The 15410-nt window shown below is 37.5% G+C and overlaps 3 protein-coding genes across 10 annotated transcripts in view; all 3 read left to right on the forward strand.

Annotated features, from left to right (window-relative positions):
• LOC121798419 (DEAD-box ATP-dependent RNA helicase 21-like) overlaps nucleotides 1-15410 on the forward strand; it is a 794448-nt gene that overhangs the window by 16204 nt on the left and 762834 nt on the right. The window lies entirely within an intron of this gene.
• On the forward strand, nucleotides 1540-8298 carry LOC121798412 (retinoblastoma-related protein-like). Of its 4 annotated transcripts, none has more exons than XM_042197402.1 (19): nucleotides 1540-1789; nucleotides 1871-1987; nucleotides 2412-2519; nucleotides 2665-2789; nucleotides 2880-2976; nucleotides 3108-3154; nucleotides 3906-4104; nucleotides 4386-4452; nucleotides 4537-4713; nucleotides 4788-4987; nucleotides 5078-5921; nucleotides 6033-6195; nucleotides 6330-6402; nucleotides 6829-7005; nucleotides 7088-7207; nucleotides 7282-7426; nucleotides 7571-7689; nucleotides 7764-7879; nucleotides 7961-8298. In XM_042197402.1, the coding sequence occupies exons 2-19, from the start codon at nucleotides 1898-1900 to the stop codon at nucleotides 8121-8123; spliced, it is 3030 nt and encodes a 1009-aa protein (XP_042053336.1). In that variant the 5' UTR covers nucleotides 1540-1789; nucleotides 1871-1897; the 3' UTR covers nucleotides 8124-8298. The 4 variants fall into 4 exon arrangements, with proteins under 4 accessions (XP_042053336.1, XP_042053337.1, XP_042053335.1 ...); XM_042197403.1 differs by having other exon boundaries at nucleotides 1540-1750; nucleotides 1880-1987; XM_042197401.1 differs by having other exon boundaries at nucleotides 1541-1750.
• On the forward strand, nucleotides 11348-14928 carry LOC121798468 (MND1-interacting protein 1-like). 5 transcript variants are annotated; one of them, XM_042197494.1, is made up of 5 exons: nucleotides 11348-11543; nucleotides 11921-12123; nucleotides 12666-12712; nucleotides 14245-14499; nucleotides 14576-14928. In XM_042197494.1, exons 2-5 carry the CDS (start codon nucleotides 12036-12038, stop codon nucleotides 14726-14728), a joined length of 543 nt encoding a protein of 180 aa, XP_042053428.1. In that variant the 5' UTR covers nucleotides 11348-11543; nucleotides 11921-12035; the 3' UTR covers nucleotides 14729-14928. The 5 variants fall into 5 exon arrangements, with proteins under 5 accessions (XP_042053428.1, XP_042053424.1, XP_042053427.1 ...); XM_042197490.1 differs by having other exon boundaries at nucleotides 14245-14928; XM_042197493.1 differs by having other exon boundaries at nucleotides 11921-12054; nucleotides 14245-14928.

Raw genomic sequence — 15410 nt, forward strand, 5'->3', positions numbered from 1 at the left:
CCACTATAATTATTAAGTAACATAAAGTCACTTAATTTATACACATTAAAGATGTGTTAATCTTCCAATGTGGGATAATTAACACTAGTTAATTATTCCCTAAGCTCCATCTCCAAGCTTTAATTAAAAGCTAATTATGCCCAACTTTAATCCACTATTTCTCACTCACCGGAAATCGGATTTGAGAAAGTGAATATACTACATTTACCTACGTAAAATGTAGATCGACGCTATGTCATTTAATTTCACAAAATTAAATGTCTCGTCACATTTATTATTTGGTCAAAATCCATTGACCGGGCATATTTAATCCATGATTTTTACACTTATTAAAATCATTTAACTATCTTTTCTTTTTTATTGTGCTACAACAGCTTGACTTAAAATTTCGTATCATTCAAAGAAGTGATCATCTTAAATAAAACAATGAGAATAGATATGACTTGATAATGCTACTTATCAGTTCAAAACACAACAACCATTTTCGTAAAATCATTACAAATTTGTGTAATCATTCTATAAATACATGGAGTTGGTTGTCATGTTAGTGACCCGGACCTTCGTTCTTAATAGTAGTATATTTTTTAAAAGAAATATTGGCTCTTAATATTATGGAACTTTTAAAAAGTTAAGTTTTCTCCACAAACTTTAAACTTAGCAAATATCACAATCTTTACCCGAGTTTGTTGTTTTCACTAGAGCAAAAATTATGACAAATAATATTATGATACGGATTTTTCCCCATAATTTCTCGACAACAACTTCGAGAGCTTCAAGTTCTTCAATATTTGAAAATAGTTTTTCTTGAAGTACACCTTCCAAAATTATTCTTCAATCCATTAATATAGCTGAATTTTTTTCATTGATGGGAAATACAACAAACTTGGGTAAAGTAAAGTTCGTGAAAAAAATATAACTTTTTAAAAGTTACATGATATTTTAGGGGCAATATCCCTTTTCAAAAACCAATTTTTGAAGTTGGTTTCCACATTGAAAGTCCCGAGCATATTTTCCATTTTCGTGCTTGAGGTAGTTGCCCAATGCCCATCATATCAAAATAATCTTCTATTTTTAAAATAAATCTAATTTATTCTCGAATAAAATTTCATAATCATATCGAATACTACAAAATTTTAAGTTAACAACATACGAACACGGTGTTCGGAACACCACAAAATTGCCAAAAAAGAAAAGAAAAACACAACAAAAAAGACAATCCACAAAATTGAATTAGAATCATCAATCTGACCTAGATCTGCCGCCGGTGGCCGAATCTCTGCCGTCTCTCACATTTTACAACTATTTTCAAGTAACAAGCCGTCGTTCCACACACACTCAGCGCACGTGAAAGTTCTCATTGATCGTGGTTTAAATCATTACCCATAAAGATTATACTCATATAGGCAGCGCAGCGAGAGAAAATGGCGAAAAGGAAAGGGAATCTCATTGTTTTGTCTGCCCCAGGGGAATTTTGGCGGTAAACTTAGATAATAGGACACGCGTCATGGTGGCATTGGTTGAGCATGTATGTGTGTCGACTATGAGGACATGGCATGGCCATCCGATGCCATGTGTTTTCCCGCGCGAGCTGAGCTAGAATTGTTTTATTTTCCCTTGAAAGCTAAATAAAAAATTACTAGAAAAAAGGCAAACGAAACCCCTCTTTTTCTCTCTCTCGCATTTCATAGAGATAAGGAAGAAGCATCAGCAGGCCGTTGCAGCCGGAAACAAACAACGATTCTCAGCTGAGGTTTGAGTTTCGCCCATTCTGAATTATTGCCCTTTTTCGGTTGGTTACTCAATTAGGGTTTTCATTTCTGCTTCGTAAGTCTATGCAGTTGTTTGTTTCCTAAATTTGTGTTATATGTAGCCTGAATAGATCGGAGATCTGAAACATATGGCTGAGCAGATCAAGATTTCAACCCCTGATCGTGAGCGAGAAGGAGGTGGAACGTCCATTGAAGCTCGATTTGCTCACTTCTGCGAGGTCTCTTCTTTATTTTTTTACCATTTTTATTTTTCTTTGTTGGTTTTGTCGTTTGCTTGTGTCAATCCTCCTTCTTGGCCGCAATGTGTGTTCCTCTGTCTCTCTCCATCTGTATGTGTGTATGTTTTTTTTATTCCTTAAAATTTTTCTTTTACTCGTATATTATTTATATGCCCTTTACGTTTTGACCAATTATTTGAGAATTAGTTCATCTGCTTTATAAAATTTGTAATTTTAGCAGCATTTAGCTAATCCATCCTTTTGAATTTTTTTTTATATATCTGTAGATGATTCAGGATTTTGTCGTTTTGATTGGGAGTAGCTGTGTTTCGCTTGCGCATAGATTAATTAAAGTTATCATGTTTTATGGAGTCTGCCTTTGTTGTCCCTTAATTAACGGCTGATTTGTTCTTGGCGTTATCAGAATTTTCTACCCTTAGATGACAGTGACTTTTTGGATCAAGCCATGAAGCTGTTTGGTCAAAGCAAGAGTCTTCTTTTAGCCAATGTATCTGCTATTGGAAATGGGACGGTATGTAAATCCTTTTCCTATACACCTGGCATTGACTATATGTTTGATCGTTTTAAACTGAATTTGGTAATTTTAATTGTTTTCCTATTGTTGAAGTGACTTGAGTTATAAATTCTACTAAGCTTTTGATCTTTTATCTTATTAGCTGGATGAAGCAGAACGGTATTGGTTTGCATTTGTCCTATATTCAGTTAGAAGGCTCAGAGAAAATGTTGGCCCCACGGAGAAGGGTCTCAATTTATGCCAGATATTGAGAGCAGCAAGGCTCAAGTATTTTTTTCTGAAACGTTTTTCATATAGTTGGCTTTTGGGAAATTTGTGGTTGTTGGTAATCAGGGATTCTGTCATTTTGCCTTGCAGTATCGTTGATTTTTATAAAGAACTTCATCAATTTCTAATCAAGGTTGGATCGATTTTGAGTAACCTGTATGGTGAGGATTGGGAGAAGAGGTTTGAGGTACTCAATGATATGGGATATTTTTTGCATAAGTGCTAGTATTAATTTAATCAAGTTCTCGTAGCATCTTTCATTTTTGGCCGTATCTGTTTTGGTCTCGGTGGTTGTGCCTTATTCTCGTTTTCCATCAGGCAAAGGAATCACACACTAACTTTGTGCATTTGATCCTCTTGAGCAAGTGAGTATGCATTATCTTTTATTTCTCAGTTTCCATGCCATTGCTTCTTATGTAATTTTTTCATTAATTATTCGACTTAACATTTCTATAACTGAATCGTCTTATTTTGAAAATATATATTGTATAAGCATTATAAATCCTAGATGTTCTGGACATCTTCCTTTTTATCTTTCTTGGCATTTTCTGTGGAATAGATTTTCGCACTACTCAATAATTGGTGTCCCCATGCGGTTTAGGCATTCTAAATTCATTTCTGCTATACCCTTAACTAAGTTTTTCAGCTTCTGGGAAATTGATTTGCAACAATGTGTATATCATGTTAAGCGAACTACTCCTTTCGTCCATTCAAAGTGAACCATTTGTTTTTTTTTTTTGGAAAATGATTTTATGCATTGTTGTTTATGCATTTGTTTTTTTAGTCCTAAAAGAGTTTACTTTTCGGCACCTAAGTGGACACATAATAAATTTATCAAATTTAGCATTTGAATATGTCAATATCATTATTTGTCTAATTCTGTAGTTTGTGCTTGGTGGTTATCTACATCAATCTATAGAATTTGTAATTGTGTAAATATTATTGCTGGTCAGTTACTAAAGGGGAATAATACCTGCTCAGCCCACTCTCTATTAGCCAAACAAATTGCCTTGATTGATTAGCTGTGTTGAGTGCCATGGTAATAATTGCGGATCTGCGGATGTTTACTTTCCTTGTTTAAACTACTGATGTTTTGTCGTTGCCTACTGCTCTCAGGAAATATGAGCGTGCATTTCGGGATCTTTTCTCTATGGTTGATGCTAATGATGGCAATCGAATTAATGCTGCAAATATATCTGGTCATGGGTCAGAGTATTACCGTTTCGGATGGTTACTCTTTCTGGCACTTCGTGTACACGTGTTCCGTATGTGCAAAGATTTAGTATCATGTACTCATGGCCTGGTTTCTGTCCTGGTCAGTGGTTTTCTTTTAATTTAACGAATTGAATGTTTATCCTAGATTTCAGATAGAAGTAAACTATTATCGGATGTACTACAATTCGTTTCTCTTAAATTTATATGCAAAAATGCAATCATTATGCCCAAAAGCTCCAAAACAATGCAAAGAAAACCTTTTTTTATAGATGGTTAGAGTATCAAATTATGAGTGTGTTATGTGGAGTGGTCCTTGTTTCTTCAAACTGTTTATGAAGTCAATCTGTAATCTCCTAAACTATTTCTATCTATTGTTCACAGGCAATACTTTTAATACACGTTCCTGCTCGCTACAGAAACTTCAATCTTAATAATTCTGAACGCATAGGTATATTTTGTAATACATTTTTGGGTTCCTGTTATGTATTGTTTCTTTTTGTAAGGACGGTCATATCCTGACACTTGAATACAGTTATGAAAGGCGACAAGGTTGATCTCCTCGCATCACTTTGCAATATGTATGACACTTCAGAGGATGTTCTCAGGCAAACTTTGGAAAAAGCTAACAACATGATAACTGATATATTGAAGCAAAGCCCTTGCTTGGCTTCTGATTCTACGCCTGAGAACTTGGAAAATATTGTTACAGGTTAGTCTAACATTGCTTGATTTCCATTATAATGTACTGTTAGCTGACATTCTTTTTCCCACGACCAAATGTAGATGGTTTGATCTATTATGAAGATTTGATGGATGAATCTTCTCTACCATCAAGTATGAACTTGCTGGAGAAGGATTATGATTCTGCAATTCGAGATATGGATGGATTAGATGAAAAGATTTTTATAAATGACAATGATAGCTTGCTAGGTTCAGGGAGCTTATCTGGAAGTGCGTTAAGCATGATTGGAAATGGGTCAAAGGTTAGTTTCTTGTTAAAATTTCAAGACTTTTAAAATCGCTGTGTCTGTTGCTAACTATTAATTTTTTATTTTTATATTATACCACTTCAGAGGAAAATTGACACAATGTCCTCCCCAATAAAGACAATTTCAAGTCCACTGTCCCCTTACCGATCTCCTGTACGCCATTCCAATGGTTTTGCTGGTGGTGGCATGTCCAAGATGGCTGCTACTCCAGTCAGCACAGCAATGACAACTGCAAAATGGCTACGTTCTGTTATCGCTCCACTCCCATCTAAACCTTCAGCAGAGCTTGAGAGATTCCTTCAATCATGCGACAGAGATGTGAGTGCTGATGTCACTAGGAGGGCTCAGATAATACTTGAAGCGATATTTCCAATTAGCGGACCTGGACAAAATGCTACTTTGATGGACAACATATGGGCTGAACAACGTCGAATCGAAGCAATGAAGCTGTATTTCAGGGTTCTCCAAGTAATGTGCATGGCTGAGTCCCAGATTTTGCACGCGAACAATTTAACTTCTTTGCTTACCAATGAGAGATTTCACAGATGTATGCTAGCATGTTCTGCTGAGCTTGTTCTTGCCACACATAAAACTGTGACAATGTTGTTTCCAACAGTTTTGGAGAGAACAGGAATAACAGCCTTTGATCTTAGTAAGGTGATAGAGAGCTTCATCAGACATGAAGAAACTCTGCCCAGGGAACTCAGGAGGCATTTAAATTCGCTTGAAGAACGATTATTAGAGAGCATGGTTTGGGAAAAAGGCTCATCAATGTACAACTCCTTGATTGTAGCAAAACCCGCCCTTTCTGCAGAAGTAACTCGTCTTGGCTTGTTAGCCGAACCTATGCTGTCTTTGGATGCAATTGCCATGCACATTAACATGTCAACTGGTCTCTCAGCCTTCGCTCAAAAGCATGAAAAAACTGGTAAAAAATTATTGGGTATTATGATGTATTGATCTTGAGAAGACTATTTCTTTAAGATTGGTTTTACTGTTTTGGTAAGTAAATATTGATTATTTCTGAAATGGTATCCAGGTCAAAATGGAGATATACTTTCACCAAAGAGAGTCTGCACTGAGTACCGAAGTGTATTGGTTGAACGGAATCCATTCACGTCACCAGTGAAAGATCGCCTCTTGGTCCTAAACAACTTGAAATCTAAGTTTCAAGCTCCTATTTTACATTCTGCATTTGCTAGGTATTTGCGTCAAAAGCTTAGATGCAAGAAAGTCTGATCTAATTTTTGTGGCATAGCATGATTAATCTTCAAAGTCTGAACTAGTTTTTTTCATCTATTGGCTCAAGCATAACTAATCTTCTATCATTTTTCAGTCCTACGAGACCAAATCCAGGTGGTGGAGGAGAAACATGTGCAGAAACAGCTGTCAATGTTTTCTTCAGTAAGGTATCTCGTGCTACTCTACTTATGTTTAATAAAATTACAAAATTTCAGATTCAGTGTCATATACAGTACATAATTGAGATATTGTTTTTATAAGTCATGGTCGTCTATTTTGTTCAGTCAGCTCTCAGCTATTATAGCTGAGGGTTAAAATCCAACTTATTTGGGGATGCATCAGTTTCACTGATCATGATCTTCTAATATATTCTGTCAACTGGTCAATAAATATGTAACAAGAGCAACTATTTCAGTTGTACATTTGCTAGTTAGTAATTACTACATTACTTTAGTACACATCAAGCAGAATGGCTCGTCCAAAATTTGAAAGTTTTGAATCACTCTGTGCTTTGTGGCATGCTCCTGTGTTTATGAAAGTTCCAAATTATTTACGCTTTTGGTTTTATAAATATAAGCTTAATTTTTTCCCAGATTGTGAAATTAGCAGCCGTCAGAATTAATGGGATGGTTGAAAGACTACAGCTTTCGCAGCAGATAAGAGAGTCTGTCTACTGCCTTTTCCAAAAGATCCTTGGTCAGCAGACAACACTGTTCTTCAGCCGACACATCGATCAAATTATCCTTTGCTGCTTCTATGGAGTCGCTAAGGTCGGCTTTTGATACTTTATTTGGCTTTAAGGTTGTGAGTCATCCACTCTTTGTTATCTCTGATATTCATTCCTGTATGCAGATTTCCCAACTGAACCTGACCTTCAAAGAAATCATTTTTAACTATAGAAAGCAACCTCAATGCAAACCTCAGGTTTTCCGAAGTGTGTATGTTGATTGGAAAGTTCCTCGCCGAACTGGGGTATGTTGCTTTTGGCTCAACCTCTTGCTTGGAAAACACATTGGAATCTAAACATTTCCCTTGTTTTGAAACAGAGAACCGGCCATGATCATGTTGATATCATAACATTTTACAATGAGATATTCATTCCTGTGGTAAAACCTCTTCTAGTTGAGCTTGCTCCTGGTGGATCAGAACAGGGTAGTTCTCATGCTTCAGAGGCCAAGAATAACATTGATGGTTGGTAGCCATAGGAAGTCAATTTTTTTATTCCGATTCATCTGTTGACCGGTTGGAGTTAAAAAAGGAAGCAATTCAACCAAGAGAAAATAAGCTTGCTCTTTTCATACAGTATTAACTTGGATCTTATTCCTGTCAAATTAGGTGCTTTTCCAGCACCAGCATCGCCTAAACCATCCCCGTTTCCAAGTCTTCCAGACATGTCCCCTAAGAAAGTGTCCGCGGCTCACAATGTTTACGTCTCCCCGTTGCAGTCATCAAAGGTCTGAAAGACTCTTAGCACATTCATCTCTCTCGCTTCTCTTTATGTATAATCACTAAGTGATGCATTTCTCAGATGGATGCACTAATATCACATAGCTCAAAAAGCTATTATGCTTGCGTGGGAGAAAGCACTCACGCGTACCAGAGCCCTTCGAAAGACCTGACTGCCATCAACGATCGCTTGAATGGGTAATTTGGAGTGTTTATAATCGTAAACACAGTGACATGCTATGTTGAATTCTGAATAGCGGCCTTGTGTTTGGTATTCAGAACCAGGAAGTTGAGAGTTGCCCTCAAGTTCAACGAAGAGGAGGGCGCGTTGATGAGAGGGACGGGGTTGGTGACGGACTCAGTGGTTGCCGACAGCCTGGCAATCCAAAATGAGAAGTGTGCGTCGACACCGGTGAAATCTGAGCAGCAGCCCGAGTTGTAAAAGTGTTGTTTTTATGGGTTTGTAGATAAGTTTGTGACTAACCGTGTTTAGGTAGTAGCTTAGGTAGTGAGATGGGTATGATGAGCGGTGAGTTATTATACAATGGCCGCGTCTGACCCCAAGGCACTCTTATTCATGCTTTTCACCTCTAATAAAATTTTGCATTTTTGCTGTATTTTTATCACTTTTTTTTCTCCTAAAGTTATAGGTGGCCATTTAAACTTAACGAGGACAACATGTTCATGTATTATTGGAATTGAATATAGGGTATTACCAAAATAAATAATTATGTAGTTTGTTCAAATTCTAATCAATTTTGTAACCTTTAATTTAGTCAATTGTATTATCATAATTTTAATAATTTTTCATTTGTACCATTAATTTAGATTTGTGAGAAAATTATGTAGGATTTAGAAGTTAAAATCCATAATATTTGTTTTGTAAATTTGCATATCACATATAAAAGCTAATAACTTCAAAATGAAAAATATTGAATATAAAAGTAGACTAATTGAGGAAAAAATAAAGTAATAATATACTCTAGTTATTTTTTAAAGTTTCCTTATTGACTAAAATTTGATTAAATTTTATGATTTTTTTGGTAATTTTCTCTTAATTCTATAGGAAAATATGCTTGTTGTAATTGTTTATACTTACTAAATATTTAATTAAATAGCAGTACTATTTACCGTATTTAACCATTTTGAAAACCATAATTATATAAAATTACAAGTAAATTACTCCACTTTTTAATATTCTTGTTCCAATAATACAAATTAAAAAAAGCATTAATGTTTCTAAGGCAATGAAGAAAAAAAATTAAGATACCTTTGCATAAAAAATGTTCAATACCTCCTACTATAGCTGAGAACATTTCAAATTGACAATTATACCCTTAATAAAATTGAAATAAAAAATGTATTAGAAGAAAATAAAAAAAGAAATTCTAAACTAACCACCGCCGGCCTACTATCTTCAACAGACTACACTAGCTCTCGCCGTCTCTCTTTTTTTGCCGGCAATCATCCCCACCGCAGTCTCTGGATTTGATGCACCATTCATCCGCGAGCAGCGGCAGTAGCAGGAGAGGTATTGGAGTGCCGTGTTTTCGAGCATGACGACGGCGACCTGCTGCACGGTTGTGGAGATGCTATTTGTGATGGTACTACCGTGCGCGAAAGCGGCGGAATTATCGGAGGTGGCGGCAGTCATGGTTGCTTTTCTGATCTGTTGCGATCTGAGTACGGTAAAGGATGGGTTAGGGGCAAAAATTGTAAGACCATCTCTAATGGCGGCGAGCGGACAGGCTAGCCGATTCCCGGCGCTGGCCGGTTTGCTCGCCGAACCATTGGAACCGGCGAGCGCCATTTCGGCGAACAAATCGGCGACCCGACGCCGATTTTCGGGCGCTGGCCGATCCGCTCGCCGGTCGGCTGGCCGCTATTACAGGCTCCCTCCCGATCGGCGAGCGATCGGCCAGCTCAAGTTTTTTTTAATTTTTCGAAACACTATATATACCTGATTTGCACGTCATTTTCATTCGCACCACTGTACAAGAGCAACAACGTGAAATGAGTAACGCGGGTGGTAGTAGTGGTGGTAGTGGTGGTGATGCTGAGGAGTACGAACTGCAAATGAACGAAGAATTGAAGGCCTATACGTCCCGCGAGATAAATCGGTTGATACAAAGGGCCTTGCAGCCGGTGGTACCTCGACCTCCACCCGTTGTCCACTGACGAGCAGTGATTGATCGGGGTAGCTGCACATCAGCGGCTATATGAAGACTACTTTGCGGAGGAGCCGCGGTTTGGGCGCCTCTTTACAGGCGGCGTTTTAGGATGCGTAGGACAGTGTTTATGCGTATCGTTGATGTTTTGGAGCGTCGATATTTGTGTTTCCGATTCAGGTACGATGCGGGTAGCAGACCCGGCCACACACCTATACAAAAGTGCACTGCGGCAATCAAGCAGTTGGCCTACGGAGGCGCGGCAGACATGTGGGACGAGTACCTCCACATCGGTGAGACGACTGCCCTGGATTGTCTGAAGTATTTCTGTCAGGGCGTTATTGAAATATTTCGTGATCAGTATCTTCGAAGCCCTACCCCTGAAGAGTGCCAGGATCTGATGCAGATGCACGGGGAGAAGCATGGGTTCCCCGAGATGTTGGGCAGCATAGATTGTATGCATTGGGAGTGGAAGAACTGCCCCGCTGCCTGGAAAGGGTTCTACACGACCGGCTATAAGGGAAAGAATCCCACGAAGATCCTCGAGGCCGTAGCTGATTACCTGCTGTGGATTTGGCATGCATATTTTGGGGTAGCCGGGTCGAACAACGACCTCAATGTCCTCAACTCGTCTCCCATTTTCAACGAGCAGTGCCAGGGTGTCGATCCGGCCATCAGTTTTATCGCCAACGGGAACCAGCATGATATGGGCTACTACTTGGCGGATGAGATATACCCTACGTGGCCCGTCTTTGTGAAGACGATCAGATGCGCATCAGATGAGAGGAAGACCTACTTTGCGGAATGACATGAGTCGGCGCGCAAGGATGTGAAGCGCATATTTGGTGTGCTCCAGTCTCGATGGGCGGCAATTAGGGGTCCAACGCGTTTGTGGCATGTCGACTGCATTGCTGATATAATGTACGCCTGTATTATTCTACACAACATGATTGTCGAAGATGAAGGTGTACAACTGACTAGTTGGCCAATGACGATGCTAATGAAGCCGGCCCAAGCCACGGCGTGGCCGCCCCCAACGTACGAAGGGGGTACCTCACGATGAAGTCGGCCGCCTCGAGGCGCATGCCGACATGCGCCAAGTGGATGCTCATATTCGACTCCAAAAGGATTTAATTAAAGAGTTGTGGGCGCGGAGGATTGCACTTCGTTAATTTTTTTTAATTAATGTAATTTTTTAATAATTAATGTAGTTTTTTTAATTTAAATATTATTATTGATTTTTCCTGTATCTGTGTCGTAAATTTAATTCCGATTGTTAATTATTTATTTTTTATAATTTTATTTATTGTGGCTAGCCTATTGCTTGTCAAGTTATTTGTCCTGATGATGTGACATTAGGAGTTTTTAGTGCTGATAATATGGTAGGAGGAGTTTGTGGCTAGCCTAAGGCTGACGTATGGCTGGCCCATTACAATTGGAGATGCTCTAAGATACTTCTTACTGTATTACATAAAAAAGCAACAACCATAAACTGGAACTCTCTTTTCCTTCCACTAATGGAAGAGCTAATTCTAACAATGTCCTCACTTTTTCGAACAGATACCAGCTTCCGGCTTGTATTCTCTTCACTATGACGAGTTTGATTCAATTTGATTCGTCACCGATGATCTCTCCGATTGACTTCACGTTAAGAAACCCTTTTGGCATCCACCGTTTCCTCCTCCATTTTGATGGTAGATTATTATCTCATTTTTTAATCATTATCCGTTGTCTCCGATTTCTTTCCCTTCTGTACTAGCAAAATACCTAATAATTGTAGCACAATAATTTGGTTTTGCATGCACGGATCCTATAATCTAACTATCCAAGTGTAGATTTATCGAATTCATGGGAATGTATTGCACCTAAAAGTATTTATTTTCCCCTAATTACTGTATGTGTTTGTGGTGGAAGCATGCTGCTAGTTTTTGGTCACATTGATTGTTGAAGAATATTGCCTAGTTGTTATTGTGTTCATCATCAATCATATTCTATAAGTTTTGGCTTACTATATTGGGAATTCAATTGCTAGAAATGGTTATTTATTGTTTCAAACTTATTTTCTCGACAGTATTTGGTCGACTTTGTTGGACCCTGGACAGTTTAGAGTTGAACAGAAGCTGGAACTGCATCTGAATGGAAAGTCTGTGATTTGGTATGGATGTGGCAACTCTTGTCTGGTGGAAATGAATGTTAGCTCATGGGGTAAGCAATTCTCGAACTTTCAATCACTCAAGAAGGATCTGTTGTGCAAAGGAAGGCATTACTTATCTAGTGAGTGCATGCTCCAATTTTTTGGTGATGTTACTTCTTATTTAGTTTCTTTACCTCACTAAATATTTGAACAATAAAAGGAGAATATGATATTGCTTGCATAACATGCTCTAAGTAGGAAATTACAGGTCAAACAATGAAAAGAATATATTTTATTCTTTATGTGATCATTCTATGTTTGAAAGCGTTTGCAGTTTTGCACCAGAAGAGAGATTATATATTTGGGCTATTTGTATCCACTCCAACTTGTGACCTAATTTCCTGGCTTGCTTCTATGCAGTATAACAATGTTGATGGCTATAACCCAGACAAATTACCATTTCGCTACCTTATAGTAGTACATGCAATGACTGTGTAGCACTGAAAATGTAGCAGCAAAGGGAGTTGATGGCAGTGTTTTTTCAAAATTTTAATTTCAGATAATTTTCCCAAAGATAATTCATATTGCTTACAGCACCATTAGATGATACAGTTTAGACAAAGATAAATCTAATCTGTTGAGCAGTGAATGCAATACCTTAAAGAGCTATATTTTCTTGTAGATACTTTTATTCTGCATTTTTTATGGGAAGGAAGACACATTCAGCTGGTATGTGGTTGATTAGTGTGATGAAAGTCATTGTTTTTTTTAATATAATTTTATGTTAAAACTTTCCTTCGAGCCTAACCTGGTCTATGATTTCGTTGAGTATTAATGGCTTGTAGCCTGCTTAATCCCTTAATTGTTAGTGATAGGATTGAATAGTTTCAATAGTTTCTAAGATTAAGTTTAAGTTCATTTTCAGATATCTTTCTGTGAGCAGGTTCACATTCAGTTTTGATTTACTTTATTTGATTTGAAGAATAGTAGTATGTTGAGGAACATTAACCAAAAAGTGCACTTGTTACATGTGGAAGCTATACATGAAAATTAATATTTGGAGAATGAAAAATACAGTATTTATGTTGGTTTTGACTCAGAGAACCCTTGAAACTACCTAGAAAAACAATATCGAACTTCAAACTTCTTAGACTTGAATGCTATATGCTGTATATTAGATGAGCGACTTTGGAACATCATATTGAAATATAAGTTGAGGAACATGTGTAATAATGATTCTATTCAATGTTGCAAGTTACTTAGTCATAGTCATGTGGACGACAGGCACTAAGCTCCTAGATTCAAATGCTTTTCTAAAAACAATTATTTGAAATGCTAGCTCTTGATTTTGTGTGAGAAATGAAGTTCTAGTTTTTAGTCTCTTACACAACAAAAATATTGGAATTAATTTTCTCCTGACCACAATTAGAAACAAAATCATGTATAAAAATGAAAACCGTAAACTATATTTCGCTCTGTTCAACGCAAATTGGTGATCCTGCTGCGCCAAAATGGTGATCAGAACAGTGGGCAAGCAACAGGAAGAGGAGGAATGAGATGTCGAGTGGATAAGATAGTGAGAAAAAAACACACCCTAATCCCCCCAGGGGGTGTTAGAATATTAAATGCAAAATGGCACTGTTTTGGCTCAGACATTGCTGGAAAATTATACTTGTATGGCCTTAGCCTTTTGGTTCCATCAAATAATTTGGTTATAGCCAATGTATAAAAACTGGGAAACATTTTCTTGCATTATATTTTGTCTTTATAAATATTGAAACATTGTTAATAAAGAGTAAAGGAGCGTTATTATTTTGCTTGTGTGAGGTCTGATGCAATACTACGTATGTGCAAAGATTTTGATTGCTACTTACAGTCACTTTGGATTGGCTTGTTAAATTGTTGGTATAATAGTTACTATCTTTCTTCATATGTTAATCAATTTGTGGATATGCATGTAACAGATCGTATGTTTTTTGTATAGTTATAAATTATAGTGTATTTTTTTACTTCAACATTTTGAGAAGGTGGCAGTGTGTATTCTGAATCGAATTAGTACTACCGAACGTGTGATGCACGTGTAACATCTCATTTAAAATGATAAATTTGATTCTATAATACTCCGATTACATAATTATACTATTGTCTTCGTATATACTGTTGATTAGGTGCTCTTCCTAATTCCTATTGCTCAATGCTGTTTCTATGCATGTGTAGTCAGATGAAGTTTGAGTATTTTACTCTCTTTTCTGAAACTGCAGGATGAACGGAAGCAGAAGATTAGGGAAAAGGAGCAGATGAAGGCTCTCGTGGCCAATGAAGCCAGAGCGGCAGGGGCACGTAAAGCGAGTTTGAGAGCGGAGCTGGTGGGACTTCGCCAAGACACTAAGAATGGCATAAGGGCGAAAAAGAATGACATCCAGAGCCTTCAACAGGAGCTGTCTCGTCTGGGCATGTTTTGTCAGATGTCAAATGTGGCATTGGAGGGCGACAGATTTTTATACAACGGCATCAAGGTAAAATCTCTAGAATGGAATGTTCCGCGTGAGTCCTTGAGGCGTTGGATCTGCATGAAATGCTCTTTCAATGAAGTTTCTGTTGTTTTTCTTCCATGCACCCACCAAGTGCTGTGCGCACCCTGCTATGAAGGGAGCTGCAGCAGCTCGGCGAATGAAAAATGTTGCCCCTACTGTGGTGCGGAAGTTGAGCAGTGCATCATGGCCTATGGCCCAACTTAGTAATTGATCTTGGTTGCAAAAGTTATAAATGAACAGATAAAGCTGGTCTGGCGTGTGGATAAATTCTGGTGGCATTTTGTATTGCGTTTGATCAGATGTTCTTTTTTGTCTCTGCATTTCTATTCGCCATTCTTTGTATTGTGTTTGATCAGATGTTCATCTACTCTCAAACTTTGATTATGGCCTCATTTCTTGACTTTCAAATTATGTATCTTTGCTCTATAATTTTGTTGATTCTCATTTTATCTGCAGAATTAAATAAATGTTCAATTTTTAGCAAATGTGTGTGTGCGCGCGCAGAGTGCGTGCAATGTGTAGCGTATGTGCAGAGTGTGTGCAATGTGTTGTGTAGTGTATGTGCAGAGTCTGTTTATTTTGTGCGTGTGTCGCTGTGTGTGGAGTGTGTGTATATTGTGTATGTGTTCGGTGTTAGGGATATATGAAGTAAATGTAATTTTTATTTTTATTAATTAAATCGAAAAAGATAAAAAAAACTATCAAATTAGGGCTTTGGATGAAAATATCAATATAGTGTTTTGAAAATATCAACACAATGCTTTGAGAATGTCAACACATTGCTTTAAGAATAACATTCTACATGTATTATATTTACATATTATATATACTATGTTGACATTTGTTGTTGTACGAAAAAATTGAAAATTTTTAATTTTTTTTTTCAAATTTTG

This window comes from Salvia splendens, chromosome 4 (assembly GCF_004379255.2).
Source record: "Salvia splendens isolate huo1 chromosome 4, SspV2, whole genome shotgun sequence".
NCBI classification, from domain to species: domain Eukaryota; kingdom Viridiplantae; phylum Streptophyta; class Magnoliopsida; order Lamiales; family Lamiaceae; genus Salvia; species Salvia splendens.